Source organism: Chroicocephalus ridibundus, chromosome 3 (genome assembly GCF_963924245.1).
Source record: "Chroicocephalus ridibundus chromosome 3, bChrRid1.1, whole genome shotgun sequence".
Taxonomy (NCBI): Eukaryota; Metazoa; Chordata; class Aves; order Charadriiformes; family Laridae; genus Chroicocephalus; species Chroicocephalus ridibundus.
Genome location: NC_086286.1, coordinates 105,129,666 through 105,146,144, shown reverse-complemented (window position 1 = coordinate 105,146,144; position 16,479 = coordinate 105,129,666). Strand labels below are relative to the sequence as shown.

Genomic DNA, 16,479 nt, shown 5'->3' with positions numbered 1-16,479 from the left:
TTTAGTCAAGCATCTTTACTCTTCATTGCTTACCTCTGCATTTACTTCAAAAGCAAATTTGTAAAATATTGGGAGAGCGAGCAAGCAAGCAATAGAAAAACCAAAATTGGACTAAAACTACACAAATGCTTTCATTTCTTATCTTCATTTTTAATAAAATGACTGTCTGAAGTTCTTCTAAGATAAAAATATCAAACAGAAATTGAGAAAAAACTCTTTTACCACTTTATTAAGTTTTGCCATTTGTTCTGTATTAGCAAAAAAAAAAGATAACTTTTCTGTTCACACAAAAGCAGGTATAGGTATATTGTTAATTAACGTGTATCCTTACAGAAAACTATGACTAAGAGAAATGAACCGTGCCATAGTACCAGAGGTAGGCATAGAAAACCATCACAGATGGGTCCGACTCTAAAAAATCCAGACATTTCCAAAATGTTTTTTTCCATTGTAAGAAGAGTGTGAATGATGTATTACAGCCTTGAGGAGCAAAGTCTATGAAACCAGCTGAGGAACTACGAATGTATCTTTTAGTTTAAGAAAAGGATACAGTTCTTTTAAGTTACAACAGCTGAGAATTTAGTTCAAGAAAAAATGCTAGACTGTAAGGGTAGAACTACTATTAGGTATTGTAAAAATAAGGCTGAGTCTGTAAGAATGATAATATGACTACCATCTGCCAGTGCTTTTTCTATCTGCCACTCCCATTGGTATTGTTAATATCAACTAAACAAATTATATGGTTAGATATAAAAAAACTCTAAATAAAATAAGCTTCAGGTCAATAAAAGCAATGGACCATTCACTAGCATGGGATCCAAGTACTCTCAGAAGGCTAGAGTAGCTGAAGATTAAACATTCAGGGCAAGATTGGTCTGCTTCAACATAGGTGGCTAGTCTCATTTGAGATGCCTTTCAATATCCAAGGTATCTGCACAGGACTGGAAGATATAACCAAGGACTTAAGGGGGTGTGACCTTCTGGAGTGGCAGATGGAGACTAGCCAGGATACTCTATGGCATCTCAAAGGAAACTAGACACCTGTGAAAAGACAAGTAGGGTTCATTTCACTTGCCCCTAGAAGCCCAGAAGTTTGAGATTTAGTGTAAGTTAGTATAACTAGACCTATAGCTGATAAAAAGAAAAAAACAACTTCAGAGGGAAACATCCCATTTTCCTTAGACACGTAGGACAGAATTACACTAGGTCAGAAAACTTCTTTAACTTCTTTTTCATAGCTAACTTAGGTAGGAAGTTTTTTCTGCCAGAAACTTTGTTTCTTCGCAATAGAAGAGGCAAGTACCAAATTTGCCTATCCCCTTCTTGTGTTCACTTCTTGTATGGTGATCAGAAAGAGCTGGTTGACTTCCCTGGCTTGTAATACATAGTTTAAATGTATTTAACCCCCAGAGTAAAGGTCAATTTTGTACAGTGAACTCAATTTTTTGTCTTTTTATGCATGATTAAATGGTAATTAAGTTTTAATGAAAAGCATTAGGCTGATTACAATTAACATAATCACTCTTGTCAGTTCATGTCCTCATGCTCTATATGCTGAGCTGAGTGGGCAAGACAAGGCACTTTTAATAGCGTTCAAACATTTTGTAAGCTTCAGCCACTTATATTTTTCCATTAAAAATACCTCTACATTTACAATCAACAGTAAGTAATTTATAGGTGATATTTTCTGATCCACCTCATACTATCCTTTCCCAGCACCTTTTTTTTTAGGCAGATGCAATAAGGGCATTCTAGAGTGCAAAGTATAGAAAGTAATCAGCACATTCACAGTAGTGATAGAAATTCTCCAGCTGAAGGTTAGCACTTTAATGCTTTGTCTTTAAGCTGCTCATTTGACCTGATACTCTCAGACATATATCCTTTGTATGATCCCATAATAGGATGTTCATTGATATAGACACTCATTTCAATGGCATAATCCAATACAGAAGTTGCATGTGTAAGAGGTCCAGATTATTGAAGGTTTTACGATCCTGTGCAATTCTGCACCTGAAGTTTACTCCTTGGATTGTAATTAATACTTAAATAAAATATACTCATTAATAAATGCAACACTTGAAAATCCTTCAAGTGACACAAAGACATAAAATGAGCAGTTACCTTCACAGAACTTGTAATAAAATCTTCTGCAACTACCAGAAAAAAGTTTAAGCAACTCAAGATTCTTTTACTCATTGAGTTTCAAACTATGATAGTGGTGAAATTTCAATGTTCTGTGCAGCCTTGCTATAAACTGGCCTACAGTTTGAACACATGATGAATACTAAAGCATGCAAGATCCTCACTTAACCATAGATTAATTAGCTTAAATCCTTTACAGATCAAGGCCACAGAGGTCTGCCCATTGCCTCGAGGAGACTAAATAAACTAATCTCTGTTTTTTAGATGAAATAATTTAACATTTATGTTAATATATTCCTTAACTCATATTTTTTACTCCTTACAATTAAAAAATTAATAAAACACTCCACTTGTCAAGCAGGGTAAATGAAATTTTAATATCATTTTCCCTTTACTTGAGCTGAGGCATTCAGTTCTTCACCACTAATTCCAATTAATTCCAGTAAGACATACGCTACAATTGCCAGCATGATCACTGGGTGCATCCATTAGATATTATACTAAGATGACAAAATCAGTTCTTCACCCTTAAGCACTAAATTGTCTCCTACTTACTATAAATATCACCAACTGCTTAAATATTTTCCTCCTTTCATAATTTGTGCATACACTTACAAACATTTTCATATAATACAACATGTGTTTGCTAACCCTAACAGAGTAAAAAAATCCTTCATTTCCACAAATTTAAAATTTAACATCAAAATTTAAATTAATTTAAAATCAAACAACATGAAAAGCAGCACAATATATAGCACATGGGAAGAAATTTTAGAAACATTTTTTCTGCTCTTTGTCTTTAATTCATTTTGCATACTTTTAAGGAGGTATCTTAGAGTTGACGAAAGAGCCCGTGGTTTGGGGGGTACAACATTCAGAAAAATCAAGCAAAATGAATTAAACAGGTAAATATAAAATGCATTATTTACAGACCAGGAAACTCCCAAAGTATATTTCCTCATGCAAATACTAATGACTGAAAGCTTATTAGTGCCCTTTACTTCTGAATGACAGCACCTACAGACGTTTTAAATAATACTCCTACTCTCACATATTTTATTAATTCATAATTTTCCTATGTTCCTGAGCAGAAATACTCTTATATACATTACATCTAGATATATAAGGATGCAACTACTGAGTCAAAGTCAATGATGTGTTCTCCCTGCAGTCATACCCTCAGTCTTTAACACTTCACTCACAGTATCACAGAAAAACCCCACATACTCAGTTTTACAATATTGATCACATATACAATGTTGATCACAGCTTCTCTGTATATGGAGGACCTTTCACTTTCAACCTGAAGATTAATTTGATTAGTTTAATAGCAATTTTTAAATGTGTTTAAATATGGAAAGATATATTTTATTCTTCAGTTTAATCATGTACATGAACAGTGGTTAAGTTCACAAAAATGATGTATCATGCAACCAATGTTGTGAGAAAAAAAACCTAAACAACTTGATATATAAACACAAAATAATATATTATCAGGTAGCACTGGTGGGAACATTTAAAACCATCAGTGCAGAAGAAAACTTATGTATGTACAAACCCATTTTGACTTGTTAAATAATGCTAATTAGATAATGCTAGGCATGTGGTTGCTGTGCAAAACAAGGAATAAGAAGACCTGAACATTCAAAGCCAATACAAAAATTCACCCTAGTTGTAGCTATTTGCGATATATAAAATAATGAAAATCACATAATGTCTTTGTTTTAAAGAATGAGGAAGTTGTAAGATGAGAACAGTTCATATTTGTAAGAATAATGTACATAAATAGCATATATAATTATTGTATTTGAGATGAAAAAAATATTTACATACTTGAAAACTGAATGGAGAAGCCTGATTTGCTGATGAAGAAATCACTGTCAAATTGTAATGTTAATGAGTTGAAAGTGCTGTGAATATCCTCTGGAAGGGCTGAGCCACTCCATTCTTTCAGAAGTATGCTGCTCTCAATAGGCCCATCCCATACCTTCAAGATGTCATGAGCAACCTCAGTGTCAAAAACAATAAAATGCAGACTGCAAAGAGAAAGTAAAAGCACTGTATATTACTCATTAATCAAAACTCCAAGCAATAATCCCAAACTGTACTTAGTTTTGAGATGCTGTTTAGGACTGCAGAAAAGCTGGTGGTCCTGAAGAGATATCCATTTTTCCTGTTGGATGAGCTGATCTTGCAAGAGAGATGCTATTCTGTTCTATAAATGCCTGAATTACAGAAAACACCATTATGGGGCACACAGTAGTAGTTATACAAATTCAGTTATTTTTATCACAGATGTTTTAAGGGATAAGAATTATGATTTCATCAAAGGTTTCCTCTCTTCATTCATATGAGGATACCAAGAACATTGATTGGCTTGAATTACATGCAATTGAAAAAAAGCAGTAGCTAGTGGACAGCAGCATACATAGCACAGGGAATTCTGTTGACATTGCATTTTCTTTCCTATACAAAACCAGAAACCATATTGTCCTATCTTTGCCTTATGCCAAAACTCATACGATATAAAATCTTATTATAATAGAATGATCTGTATTTATCTCCAGATGAAGTATTAGATTTAGAAAGATGTTCAAGAATGCTATGTTATTAGTCAAAATATGTACATCGACTTTAAGTTCTGACTGTTTACATTTTTAACTTTGAAGAAATCTAATAGGTAAATATAAAAACTTTTTTTTCATATAGTTGTGTGTTGATTTTTCTTCATTACACTTGCCATTAATTGGAAATCATTAATTTAAAAATTGACATTTAAATGTAAATGATGCATTGAAATCAACTATGATGGAGTGAATTCATTATTTGGCTTAGTGAAACAGAATTACTAGAAATAAAAAAGGAAAAAAAAAACCCCTCCCAATGAACAGTTTGCCATTTGCTTACATTTTTGCCTTTTTAATTTTAAAAAGTAACATTTTACATTTAAGTGATCAGTTAAAACTATTGTCCACATAAAGTGAATAATGAAATAACTTACTATTTGGTAACATTTTGCTCAAAATAAATAGCTAATATTCTGAAGTAACACATTTACTGGAAATTACACACTTCTTTCCTGTCACTGGAATATAAAACTAATCTCTATTGCATATCATTAAACATATTAGTATCAATAAATTATTTCAAAATGACAGAAATTAAGATTATCTATCTTGATTAGAAGTTAAACGTTTTTGTTATATTCTTGCTTTCACAGCAAATTCCTGTTGGGAGTGGGCAAACTAGCTTGAATATTGAAAAGAATTTGCCATTTCAGAGTTTTTGAATCTGTATGTTACTACAGCAAAACTGAGCTGAAACAGTCTTTAAATATTGGCATTCATTCCACTTGAGTGATTTAGCTATACATCAACACCAAAGTATGATAGTCTTTTTTGTTGGTATGTCAAACTGATGAGGAAATACTGTTTTAAAAGTTTTCTTGTATTACTAAATTCCTTCTGCCTGAATTTTTGAATCCTTCCATCATCCTTCCATAAATCATTATAGAATAAAAGATCTAGATTCCACCATCCTTCTCATGTACCTTTCTTTCATGCGTTAGTTACTAGTTGTGTTTCCCCAACTTTCTGTATTCTTCTAGTTTCTTCCTTTTTTGTTATGCTGCCTACATTATGTGGAAAAATCTTCCAGTCTTGTCTATTAAGCATTTTTTCAGTCCTGTGTGCACTTCTCAGTAAAATCTCATCATTTTTATCAAATTTGATTATTCTCAACGTCTTCTAAGATGTTGCTGGTCTTATTATTCAACTGATTATGGGGAAAAAGTCTGATACTTACATAATTCAAAATGTTATATATGTTAATAATGATATGACGGAAGAGACTAGGAATGGAAAATGAAAACCCTTCAGAGTTGTATATAAAGCTTTATAGCACTAATCTCTGCTGCTGCTGCTAATTGTCAAATCCTCATCAGATCAAAGCATTCATGACAAAAAGACAGTTCCTAATAGGTACCCAAACAAGGTCCAAGATGCCTGATGTCTAAGCACTCCTGGCAGCGAATCAGGAATTTACATCTCCTTGAGGTAATGTATTTAAGAAACAGTGTTGAATAATTATATTTGAATTAAAACAACAAATTATTACACTGAATGTGACGGTAAGATATAAAAGAATGGCATTACAATGACTCGAGGGAAGAATTTTGAAACCACGGTTGACAGCTTGGCACTTTAGCTTGTTTACAGCTAGAAAAAGGCATAGCAGTGCACCGCTCTACTACACTGAGGATTTACGGGCCATATTATCCAACGGAATCCACAGTTCTGAATTAGATGCCTAGGTGTCCCCTAACAGAATTTAGGTACCCTAGAGGAATGGCACTCATAAATGTCAGCGTGGCAAGCATCGACTTTATTAATGTAAGGAGTAGTTAATAAACAAAAAATTGTGTGGGTGTGAGAATATAAGGCACAGACTGTAATTTACACAATACTGAAGTCAACAATAAATATTGAAATTAAGCATGTACCTTATTGTCTTTCCTGGATCTGCTTCGATAATCCAAGTGCAATGAAGATTGTTGTCATATGGTGCTGGGTAACCAGGGGACAAAATGCGCCCTGATGTAGCAGCATGAATACGACCACCACACTCAGCTACAAAATAAGTAAGGATTACATTTATTTTTAACAAGACCATAATATTTTGTGGTTCAATTTTCTGTCCATTCCACATCCCTCTGTCTTCTAAAAAGGCAACAGAATGACCTAATATCTCTGAAGTAGTACACATAAATACAAACTAGGACATGTACACGAGATAAAAAAGCACATACAATGATCACATTCCTACCTTGTTATAAAACAATAAGCCATACTTCTGTGTTATGTTATTTCAGCAACAAGAGTAGTTCAGTATGAACAGAAACTACAAAAGCACAATTTTAGCATCCCCAAGAAAGCAAAAATGTTTCAGAAATATCCCATTTAACATGTTTGGCTTTTCTAAGTAACACTGAATGCTCAAAAGTCTGAATGAAATTCAGACCTTACAGCATTGGGTTCTGTAATTAAAATCACTTTATCTGTTGTTCTAATGTCAAAATACCTTTTAGTTTAATGCTTTCAAGTTGCTTCTATAAAACTTCAAGTTAATTACATCAAAAAGCAGTTAGGTATTCCCTAGTAATTTCCTTTAGTATTTAAAAATTTAAATGCCATATGCCCACAAAGTAAGAGAGTAAATCAGAAAGCTATGATTTCAAAGTATGCAGTGCCTGGTTTAAAACATTTTTATTATCAATGCTATCTTAACTTTGTGGAGAGACCAATTGCAGTGCTAAGCATCTGGAATCAAATGGTTCTTACACTGCATGTTTAGAGCATCATGCTGTTGTCTGGCCAGCATGAAGACGCACCCTGATGAAACCAGAACTGTGTAACAGTCAGGTGCCCCAGAATCAAAAAGGATCAGTAACTCTTCAGTTAAGCGATGTTCCTGTATTCCTACTTCATTTACGGTGTTGCCTTACAAGTAGCAATATTAAAATATGCTACCATGGGGAACTCTTCAAGCACAGCTGTGCAGTGAGCATAGTGTAAGACACAGATGATGAAAGAACCATGGCAGTTGGACTAAATAATCTATCAGGAACACTCCTAACAAATAATAAGTCTTACACATGCCACCAAGTCAATGCTCACAGCCCAGTTGTTACCAGGAGGGAAAATAACTGTAGAGGAAACAAGGTTACTGATTTACTTATTTATCCTGCTGGTTTGATCACTCAAAACATTACATATTATTTAGAGAACCACAGCAGAAAGCTGCTTTAGTACATAATTTCTTCAAACATAAACCTCTGCCTAAGATGTCAGTTAATTTTCATTATATAAGAAAGTTCAGAATGCAATAATCTCTGCGACAGACAGCTACAGATAAAGAAATGACTGCTACAGTCCAGTACAAAGAACTCAAGATAACTCAGTGAAACAAAAATTATTTAAACTCAAAATAACTGACAGATTTGCTTTCAAATTCTCAGAAGACTCACTGAGAAACAGAATACATGATAAATTTTGGAATGATGCATTATATAGTACATATATTTAAAAAGAATAATATCCATTTTAGGAGCAGGTCAAAAGTAAACTTTGACAAGTGATTCTAACAAAAAATCCAAAAAGTTTGCTTTTCAATATGCAGAAATGACCCCACTGTAAAATCACTACCTCGAACAATATACCAAACAGAGTAAATAACTATACTATAACTAACAGAAGTGACTTATATTTCAACAAGTTCTGTAATCTTCTAGAGAAGGAATTACAGGATTACAGTTCCTTGGTTTTCTTCATTAAGGCTCAGACCACAGAGAAATGAAAATGAATGCTAAAACCAATACAGCAGTGTATCGCTGAAGATGACTAGGTGTAGAATATGTGGAATGTGTCTATGTATGGGTTTGAAATTTGTTGTGAATGAGATTAAAATGATGGTAAAGACAACGATGAATGTAAATGTCACTGGATACAACAGTAAATATCAAATGCTGATCTAAAACACAACAAGCAAAAAAGAATAGGTCTGCACAAACAGAAGGATACCAAGAAAATGTGTCTAAGAAAGAATATGTTGTTTGGAAGTTCATTACAACTTAAGAAAAAGGAAGAAAAGGAAGCCAGTCAGATCAGAGTTGGAAGAGATAAAACTGTGATAGCATAAGATAAAACCGAAGAAAGAAAGCCTTATATAAATAACACTGGAGGGGGAAAAAAAGTGTGCACAAAATGGTCTGCAGATGCTTAACTGAGTTTTCAGGGATCTTCATGACAAGTTTTCATGTCCACAGCACAGTAGAAAAAACATACCTAATGAAGGCAACAGACTGTTTGTGAAAGGCTGTTTAGAAAGATTCACCTTTAGAAGATTTTCAGAGAGAATGGTGTGCATTTGACTTCTTGGGGAGCTAATAAATGTTTCAGAAGAGTTTTAAATTGAGAAATAGGAAGAGGGAGGTTCTACAAAGCTGATACAATCCCCAAATTTGATCCTAAAGATAGGAACAAGGACAGTAAAAAAAAAGATATGTAAAGACATAAAGGTACATAGAAAGAGAGCTATGTGGTTGAGCTGACAGAAAGCAAAAAAAAAATCTGTCTCAGGATCCTAAAAGAAAATTGACTATTCTACTGATATTAGGACATAATTCCACTTAGAGATGAAGTGAGATCCTCAAGAGATTTTGGTACAAGTGATTCCAAAAGCTTAGCAACAAAATACAGAAACCAAATCTAGTAATGCATGGTACAAAATCAAAGTATAATGAAAAAATCCAAAAGATAGAGTAGCAATCGTAAGTGGAATATAGAAGCTTAAAAGTATACTGTTACCAAGAAAACTGGAAATACAGGTAGAGATATGGGAGTGAAGGGAGCATTACACAGTAGTGATGCAGTAAACTAAATAAAGTTAGCATGAAAAAACATGCATATTCGTCAAAAATATTTTGGAGAAGTGTTATTAAAGATGTTCTACAGGAGCAAAGATGGTAATTTTCTTTAGATTCACTTCATTCTCGGTTCCCTATCTTCCTCTAGGTCAGACTGGAATATTTATTAACACCGTACGGTTGAGATTTTAATATCCCACATATAAATAAGAGGACAAATCACCATACTAAGAAAGAAAACAGGTAGACGGATGGATTTATTCACCTAATAGACTTGGAACCAACATGTATTTTAGAACTGATTCAAATACTTCCTTGGTGGTGAACACAGGCACAAGAAAATATCACAGAAAATGACCTTAGAGTAATGACTTTGTTTAAATTAAATGGGGTGATAGGCAGAGGTAGGACTAATTATGGCTCTTCTGTACAAAAGGGCAAACTTAGAGGATAAGGAAGCTAACCAATTAAACTGAAGAGCTTGAGGACCTGAATGTACAAAAAGCCTGGAAAAGCCTTTAAATCAAAACTGGAAAGAGTTGTTTCGACCTGACATATATATATATATATATATATATATATATATAAAAGAGAAAACTTAGATATACTAGAATAAAGTAGGAAAAGTAACACCTCTACTAAGACAGCAGAAATGCTGGTCACTGATGTTTTTCTGGCACTTACCCTCTGGGTAAGCTGAACTTTTGAAAGGAAGGGAGCTTGCTCCTTTGTAGACTGCAGGTCTGTGAATGTGCTCAGCAGGAAGCAGCTCCTGGAATGGAGAATGTAGCACCCAATATGGGAGAGAGGCAACAAGCAAGGATCATACAGGTTCAGGTGAGTGTTGAAAGAAGTTGGTGGCCTGCCTGCAGCAGGCAGCAGAGGCAAAAACTAAGCATCGGAAGGCACAAAGCAAGAAAGACTTTCCCAGTGACTCATGGGAACTCCATGTGGAACCTGAACTCAGGAAGTCACTGGTAATTGCTGGACTGGAAAGCAAAAGAGGAGAGAAGCTGCCTAGCAAAGGTACAATGGGAATAGCTATACTGGTGCTCAGTTATTTTATGCACCTCACCTAGTACTTCTCTATTTAACATTCCTGTTGGTTGCAACGAAACACAGTTTTAGAGACTTGAAGACATGAGATATTTAACGAAAAGGTCTACCTCAAGGCTCTGACAGATGTGGTATCCCAGCACGGAAACAATGACTCAAGACCATGCAGATAAAACAATCGACCAATATGGTGTGAAAATTAGAAATTAGCTTCATAGGAATGAGATGCTGAAATAATTTCCGATGAAAACAGATAAGGTAAAAAAAATCTTTATTTGTTTTATTATGGGGTTTGCTTAGCTTGTGAAGTGTTAGGATAATACCACTGCCTGTCCTACAGAAAAAAGTGTCTCCTAGCAGTTTTCTAGCATTACTAGCCAGCCATCTGTTTCAGAGAAGGTATACCTGGATAGCCACACTACATCATCACTTGAAACTTAAAGTATGTTTACACCATTATCATAAACCAGGACATAAAGTATAGAAAGACGGAATATGAGGGTTTTTTTCTTGAAATACCAAACCAAAATCTTTCATTGTCACAATCCATATTACCTATGCAAGTGGGCAATGGTTTGTCCCAAACTCTTCGATCTCCACTTAAGCAGGTCATAATACTACTACCATGCATTGTATAGCCAGGATTACAGCTGTATAAAATGACAGTATCTATAAAATGTCCTTCATCTCGGATCTTGTAGCCGTAATTTGGTATGCCAGGATCTTCACACTTCACTAGGTCAAAACCTGCAAACGCAAATGGGAAGGGAGAAGAAGCAAAAAAGACACAAAGATATAAAATATCAATCAAAATATAATGCCAATGAATTTGATCTTAAGGCAAATTATATATTCATGATTCATTTAGATTATATGTATCCACAGTAACCAAAAATAAATTATACATAATTTGGGTAAATCAGAAACTGAAACACCAAGATCTAATTATTAATTTGTTATTTGATTATGGCATTAGTTTATTGAAGAAAGCGTATTATCTACACTATCCCAAAAGAGATTAGTGAACAATTTATTAATTTAGATCACTTCTATTCTTCTATTCTTTTTTATTCAGAGGAAAGGAAGCAATATCGACCCTGTGTATGGCACTAAGTGGGAGCTTCACCTCCTCATCTAATCTCCATAACCAAACCAGCACAACATAGTGGGAACTCAGGAAGAAAATGCAAAGGTTGTCTCATCCATCCTGGTGTCAAGATAGCATGGCTTCAGCTTCTTCTCTTCTTAAAATGAAGAAATATTCCTAAACTCATTTTTAATCAGCATTCCCCTTTTTTGGCCTATTAACATGCTGAATGGGATAAACAGCTGCTTCTGTGCCCCTTCCACTCTGAGCAGCTACAACTCTTTCCATATATACCCTTTCCTCTCTGCATTTTCTCCATATGGCATTGATCAAATATAAAGATGCATTCTAAATCTCTACTTTTGCCATGAGGTCGAGCTCTTTGAGCAATATAAAGGGTGGTTCCAAATTCATCTTTGTCAACTCCAGTCAGATTTGTGGATTTTTCATTACTTACTGTCATGTCCCCAGCTCAAGAAAGTAATTCTGACTCTACAAATGGTTTCCATTTTGCTATCCCAATTTTACTGAACAGCTTCGTTATGCGGTTCCGAATCAGGCTGCTGGTCTTCCCTTCAGTTTGTTGTTTTCAGCCTATTCCCTACATGAGGCCTTTCACTAATTAGGAGAGAATCAGACATCTTTGTGGTAAATAACATATCCATAGACAACTTTTCATTATTTTACAAATACACAAACTAGAGTTTGTATCACATTTTTCTTGTTGCCTTTCTCCTGATGCTGAAAAGATCAACTTCAGTTGAAAAAATGACAAGTAGTCTAATACCTTGTTTTTCATCCTGTACATATGCTAAAGCTGTCCAACAACGGAGTCCTCTGAAAACACAAAATGCCTTTGTTTTCTTTGTTTGTAAATTGGACACAAAGGTTGGGATTTACCTGTCATAACTCAGACTTCTGAAAATTAGAGGGCTAAACTTGAACTAGTTAGCTTAGGCTACTTTCATAGTCAGCAGAGAAATATGAATCTCAAGAAAACAAACCAACTCGGATTTAGATAGCTGTCTAGGATTGGTCAATTCAATAATTTTCCAGAAATACTTATTTTCTGCCTTTACTGTAAACTGAACCTAGGTTTTCTCTTTATATAGTAGGCTACAGTAGCTCAGAATTTTAAGTATCTAGAGTTAGGGAAACGGAATACCTCAAAAAAAGAATGCTATTCCATCACATACATAGACACTGCATCTCTATCTGTGCTAATATCTTAAGAAACCTCAAGCCCCAAGACCAATGAGCATGCTCAGACCACTGCCATTACCCTTCAAAGCAGCATGACTGGGTCTACAAGCCACTTCCTGGGAATTTAGCTCACACTGTCTGCTAAATTACGCCTGAGATTGTTCGGGAGAGTGCCAGACAACCCAAGCTAGAAGCATGCTAGCATTTACTCTAACATTTCAGCAGTCTAGACAATCACTTTCCCACACTGCTGCCCTGACAATGTTTAGTTTACTAACAGAGGTGTAGCCCATGTGTCAGGAGGAGTATGTATAATCACGCACTGTACAAATGGATTATAGAGACTTATCATTATTCCCTTGCTAAAAGATTGTTTCTATGTGAATATTTGCACATCTCTGCAATTTTATTCTGTTGACAAAAACAAAACAAGCAAACACACTCAGTTTCCAGATAAAAGGGGCAGCATTCATTTTAACTAGCTCTGAGCATCTATTCTATAAAACAGCTATATCTAAATCCATTGTCTGTCTTTTAGAATAGCAACTTATGGGGTATGATTAATCTCATCCTAAAGTAGATACCTAAAAGAGATTGGCTGAACTGCGCAATGTTAAAAAGGTATATTTTTCTTCATTCACTGTAAAAAAAGCCAAGATGGTTAGGTCATACAGATGAGTTGGCCTTCACAAGAAATAGCTATATTTCACTATTTTAATCTCCTCATCAAACATACAAAGACATTTATTTAAAACCCTGAAAATGTAGCTTGTTTGATAAACAATGTGATGATATTTTAATGCTGGTTTGACAGCATAAGCCAATGTAACACTATTTCTCTGCCACCTGCTTTCAGATACTTTCCCATCCTTTAGTAGGTGCAACATTTGGTTATCACTAGCAGTAGCATGTGATTGACATATGAAACTTCCCTGATTAAAGAATGTATTTGTGTGCGGTGAAATAAACTTTCCTTCTACCACATAAAGAAGAGGCTGTCAGGGAGAGGTAGTATCTTTATAAGACCAACAGATAAATTTGGGTGAAATGAAACAAACTTTTGGACAAACAAGCCCCTCTAGTCTGGTATATAGCCATCTTCACTACAGAAGATGTCAAGACTGGGATAAAATTGACATCAGACTTGCTATCATTTCACGTATTGCACTTAGCATTTAGTTTTGCAGAAGTGTGTAAATATATATGATGCAATGACAGAAAATCTTATTTGTTCTCTCCTTTTTGCAGTGCTGCTTCTGTAGGATGATGTGTCTACAAAAGGCACTAGATCCCCCCATTCATCAGAATAACGGCTTCCTGAATGGTGCAAAACCAAGTTTGGTGTGTTTATCTTTTTACAATCTGTTTGCACAGTATAGATAGCAGACAGACTATTCCATTTTCTCCTTATCTGCAATAATGATCCCTGAGGACTCCTGAAGCCTCACAGATGTGAAGAGTTAAAGAGATCCTGCCATAAGCTTTAGAAGTTTCACAGAAGCCTACCATAGCCTGTCTGCACTTTTCTTTGTTCTCGCTTTGAAATAGGACTAAGTAGCACAAAAGATCTTTCCGTTTTTCCTTTAGCTTATTAATAGTTCACATCATTATTTTAAGTCACTTATACCTTCAAGTATCCACTAACACAGAGGTTTTCTGCCTCCTTTGCTTTGTAGACTGATACAAGTTCTCTAAAGTGAGCTACAGTACTATAAAAGTCTCTCTCTCTTGAAAATAAACTTGTTTTTCTTGATTACGTTTGCAGACTGAGTGGCAGAAGTCCATGAAGCCCCATAGATCACAGGTTGAAATTCACTTTACTACTATGTTAGAATACTATAATTGAATTAAATATAATCTGATACAAAGATATGAAATTAATCCTTAAATGAAACCACCTTGCTATTACTTACTAACATAAAAACTTACTGTGGCTCTTATAGAAAAGTTTTGCTCAAAACCTAAATTTTTTGAAGACAGAAATTTAATTCAAAATGTAGATTGAACATTCCTGGCATTTAGGAAAAGAAAAAAAAAAGTATTGTTGGGTTTTGTTTATTTTAAGCCTAAAATATCCAACTTGTAAAATGATTTACTAGTCTTTGGCATTATTTTGACTAAGAGAGTTCTGAAATTACTTTTGTTATATTGCTACCTATATAGTATGTATATGTCATAGAATTCACATCTTAAAATATATTGATTTTTATTACAAAAGTTTGCGTCACCGTGTGTACATTTATAAAGAAATAAAACACATAATAAATACATACATACGTACACACATACATAAAGTTTGCCTAGAACTTCTGTATATAAACATAAAATTCAATTACTGTTGCAATAAGAATAAATTAGTTAATGACTTACTGGCTCTTTTTCTCCTCCACCTCAGACTGGTTTAGATCAATCACATGAAATTTAATGATTTTTTCCATTTACTGTTTTAGCATAAATATCATAAATGTAGATGAAGCTTCTCTAAATCTAGTATACTTTTACAGTTCTTTTTGAGTCATCGTTCTCCAAATGTGGAAAGACTTTTTCACCTGTCAATAGCACTATCCCAAGGTAAATCGTCTGCTTCTTCAAGAGTCTCATATTCTACAAATACTCACTGAACTGTATTTCTGTATCTGTAAATGACAAAATACCTTTGCAAGTTATAAGTAGGAAAAAACAGCTCTGGTAAAGACACCGTGTTTAAGTACACAACAGTACGTATATGAATTTCTAAGCCTGTGTGTGTGTCAGAGGACATGAAGTCCCAGACAGAAATATATTGCTTTTTTAAATCTTATTTTTGAGACTCTGTGGGAGCATTTATATCAATAGAGGAGGTAAGATTTTCTGTCAGTCTATTTTAAACTCAAATCTAATCAAGTATTTATTTGGGGTAAAGTGTTAGATAAGCTGATTGAAAACCACTCGCTGGCCTGGGTATCAGAATTCAATTTCCTATTTCACACACAAGACAGAAAAAAAATAACATCCAAATAAAAATATCTAACTGGAAACAAAAACATAAAACCTAAATTTAAATATCCTTGAGACATTAAACCCTTCATTTGCTGTTTTGTTTAGATTATTGAGATATTTTTATCAAAAGACCACCTTGGGAAATTAATATTGATTTTAAATTCTTCTAATCATTGCTAATTTAGGAAAGGTCCAGTGGTAGTCTCAATTTTTAGGGTTGTTTTCATAATATTATGCCAAGAAAAAAAATTAGGTACAAACATTCAGTATGACAAAATAAAGAGTGTTATTGCTTTTTGTATCTGAAAAATAGAATATTCCCTGTAAGAACATCAAACAAACTAATTTCTGCCTCTTATGCCAAATTTTTAAAATGCCACTTTGAATACTCTAGAAAAAATATAAGAATGACAGTACATAATTTGTGGCCTCACATTCACTATACTTTTCCACAAGCAAGATTACCTCTGTTTTTTCAGCAGGCCTATTAAAAATTGGGAGCTGCTAATCACGTGCAAATATACCAGGACCTTGCCCTGTTTCTTCACAGGCAAGATGCGTTTCCAGTTCATCTTATCCAATTCCTTCC

At 34.3% G+C, this 16,479-nt stretch overlaps 1 protein-coding gene across 2 annotated transcripts in view; it reads right to left on the bottom strand.

Moving 5' to 3' along the window:
* Nucleotides 1-16,479, bottom strand: part of CSMD1 (CUB and Sushi multiple domains 1) — a 1,197,532-nt gene that overhangs the window by 213,648 nt on the left and 967,405 nt on the right. For both annotated transcript variants that reach the window (XM_063330346.1, XM_063330347.1), the window contains exons 24-26: nt 11,177-11,368; nt 6,644-6,770; nt 3,976-4,178 (exon numbers count right to left, since the gene is read on the bottom strand). In XM_063330346.1, the coding sequence (XP_063186416.1) occupies nt 3,976-4,178; nt 6,644-6,770; nt 11,177-11,368 (522 nt within the window). The remainder of the gene's footprint in view (nt 1-3,975; nt 4,179-6,643; nt 6,771-11,176; nt 11,369-16,479) is intronic.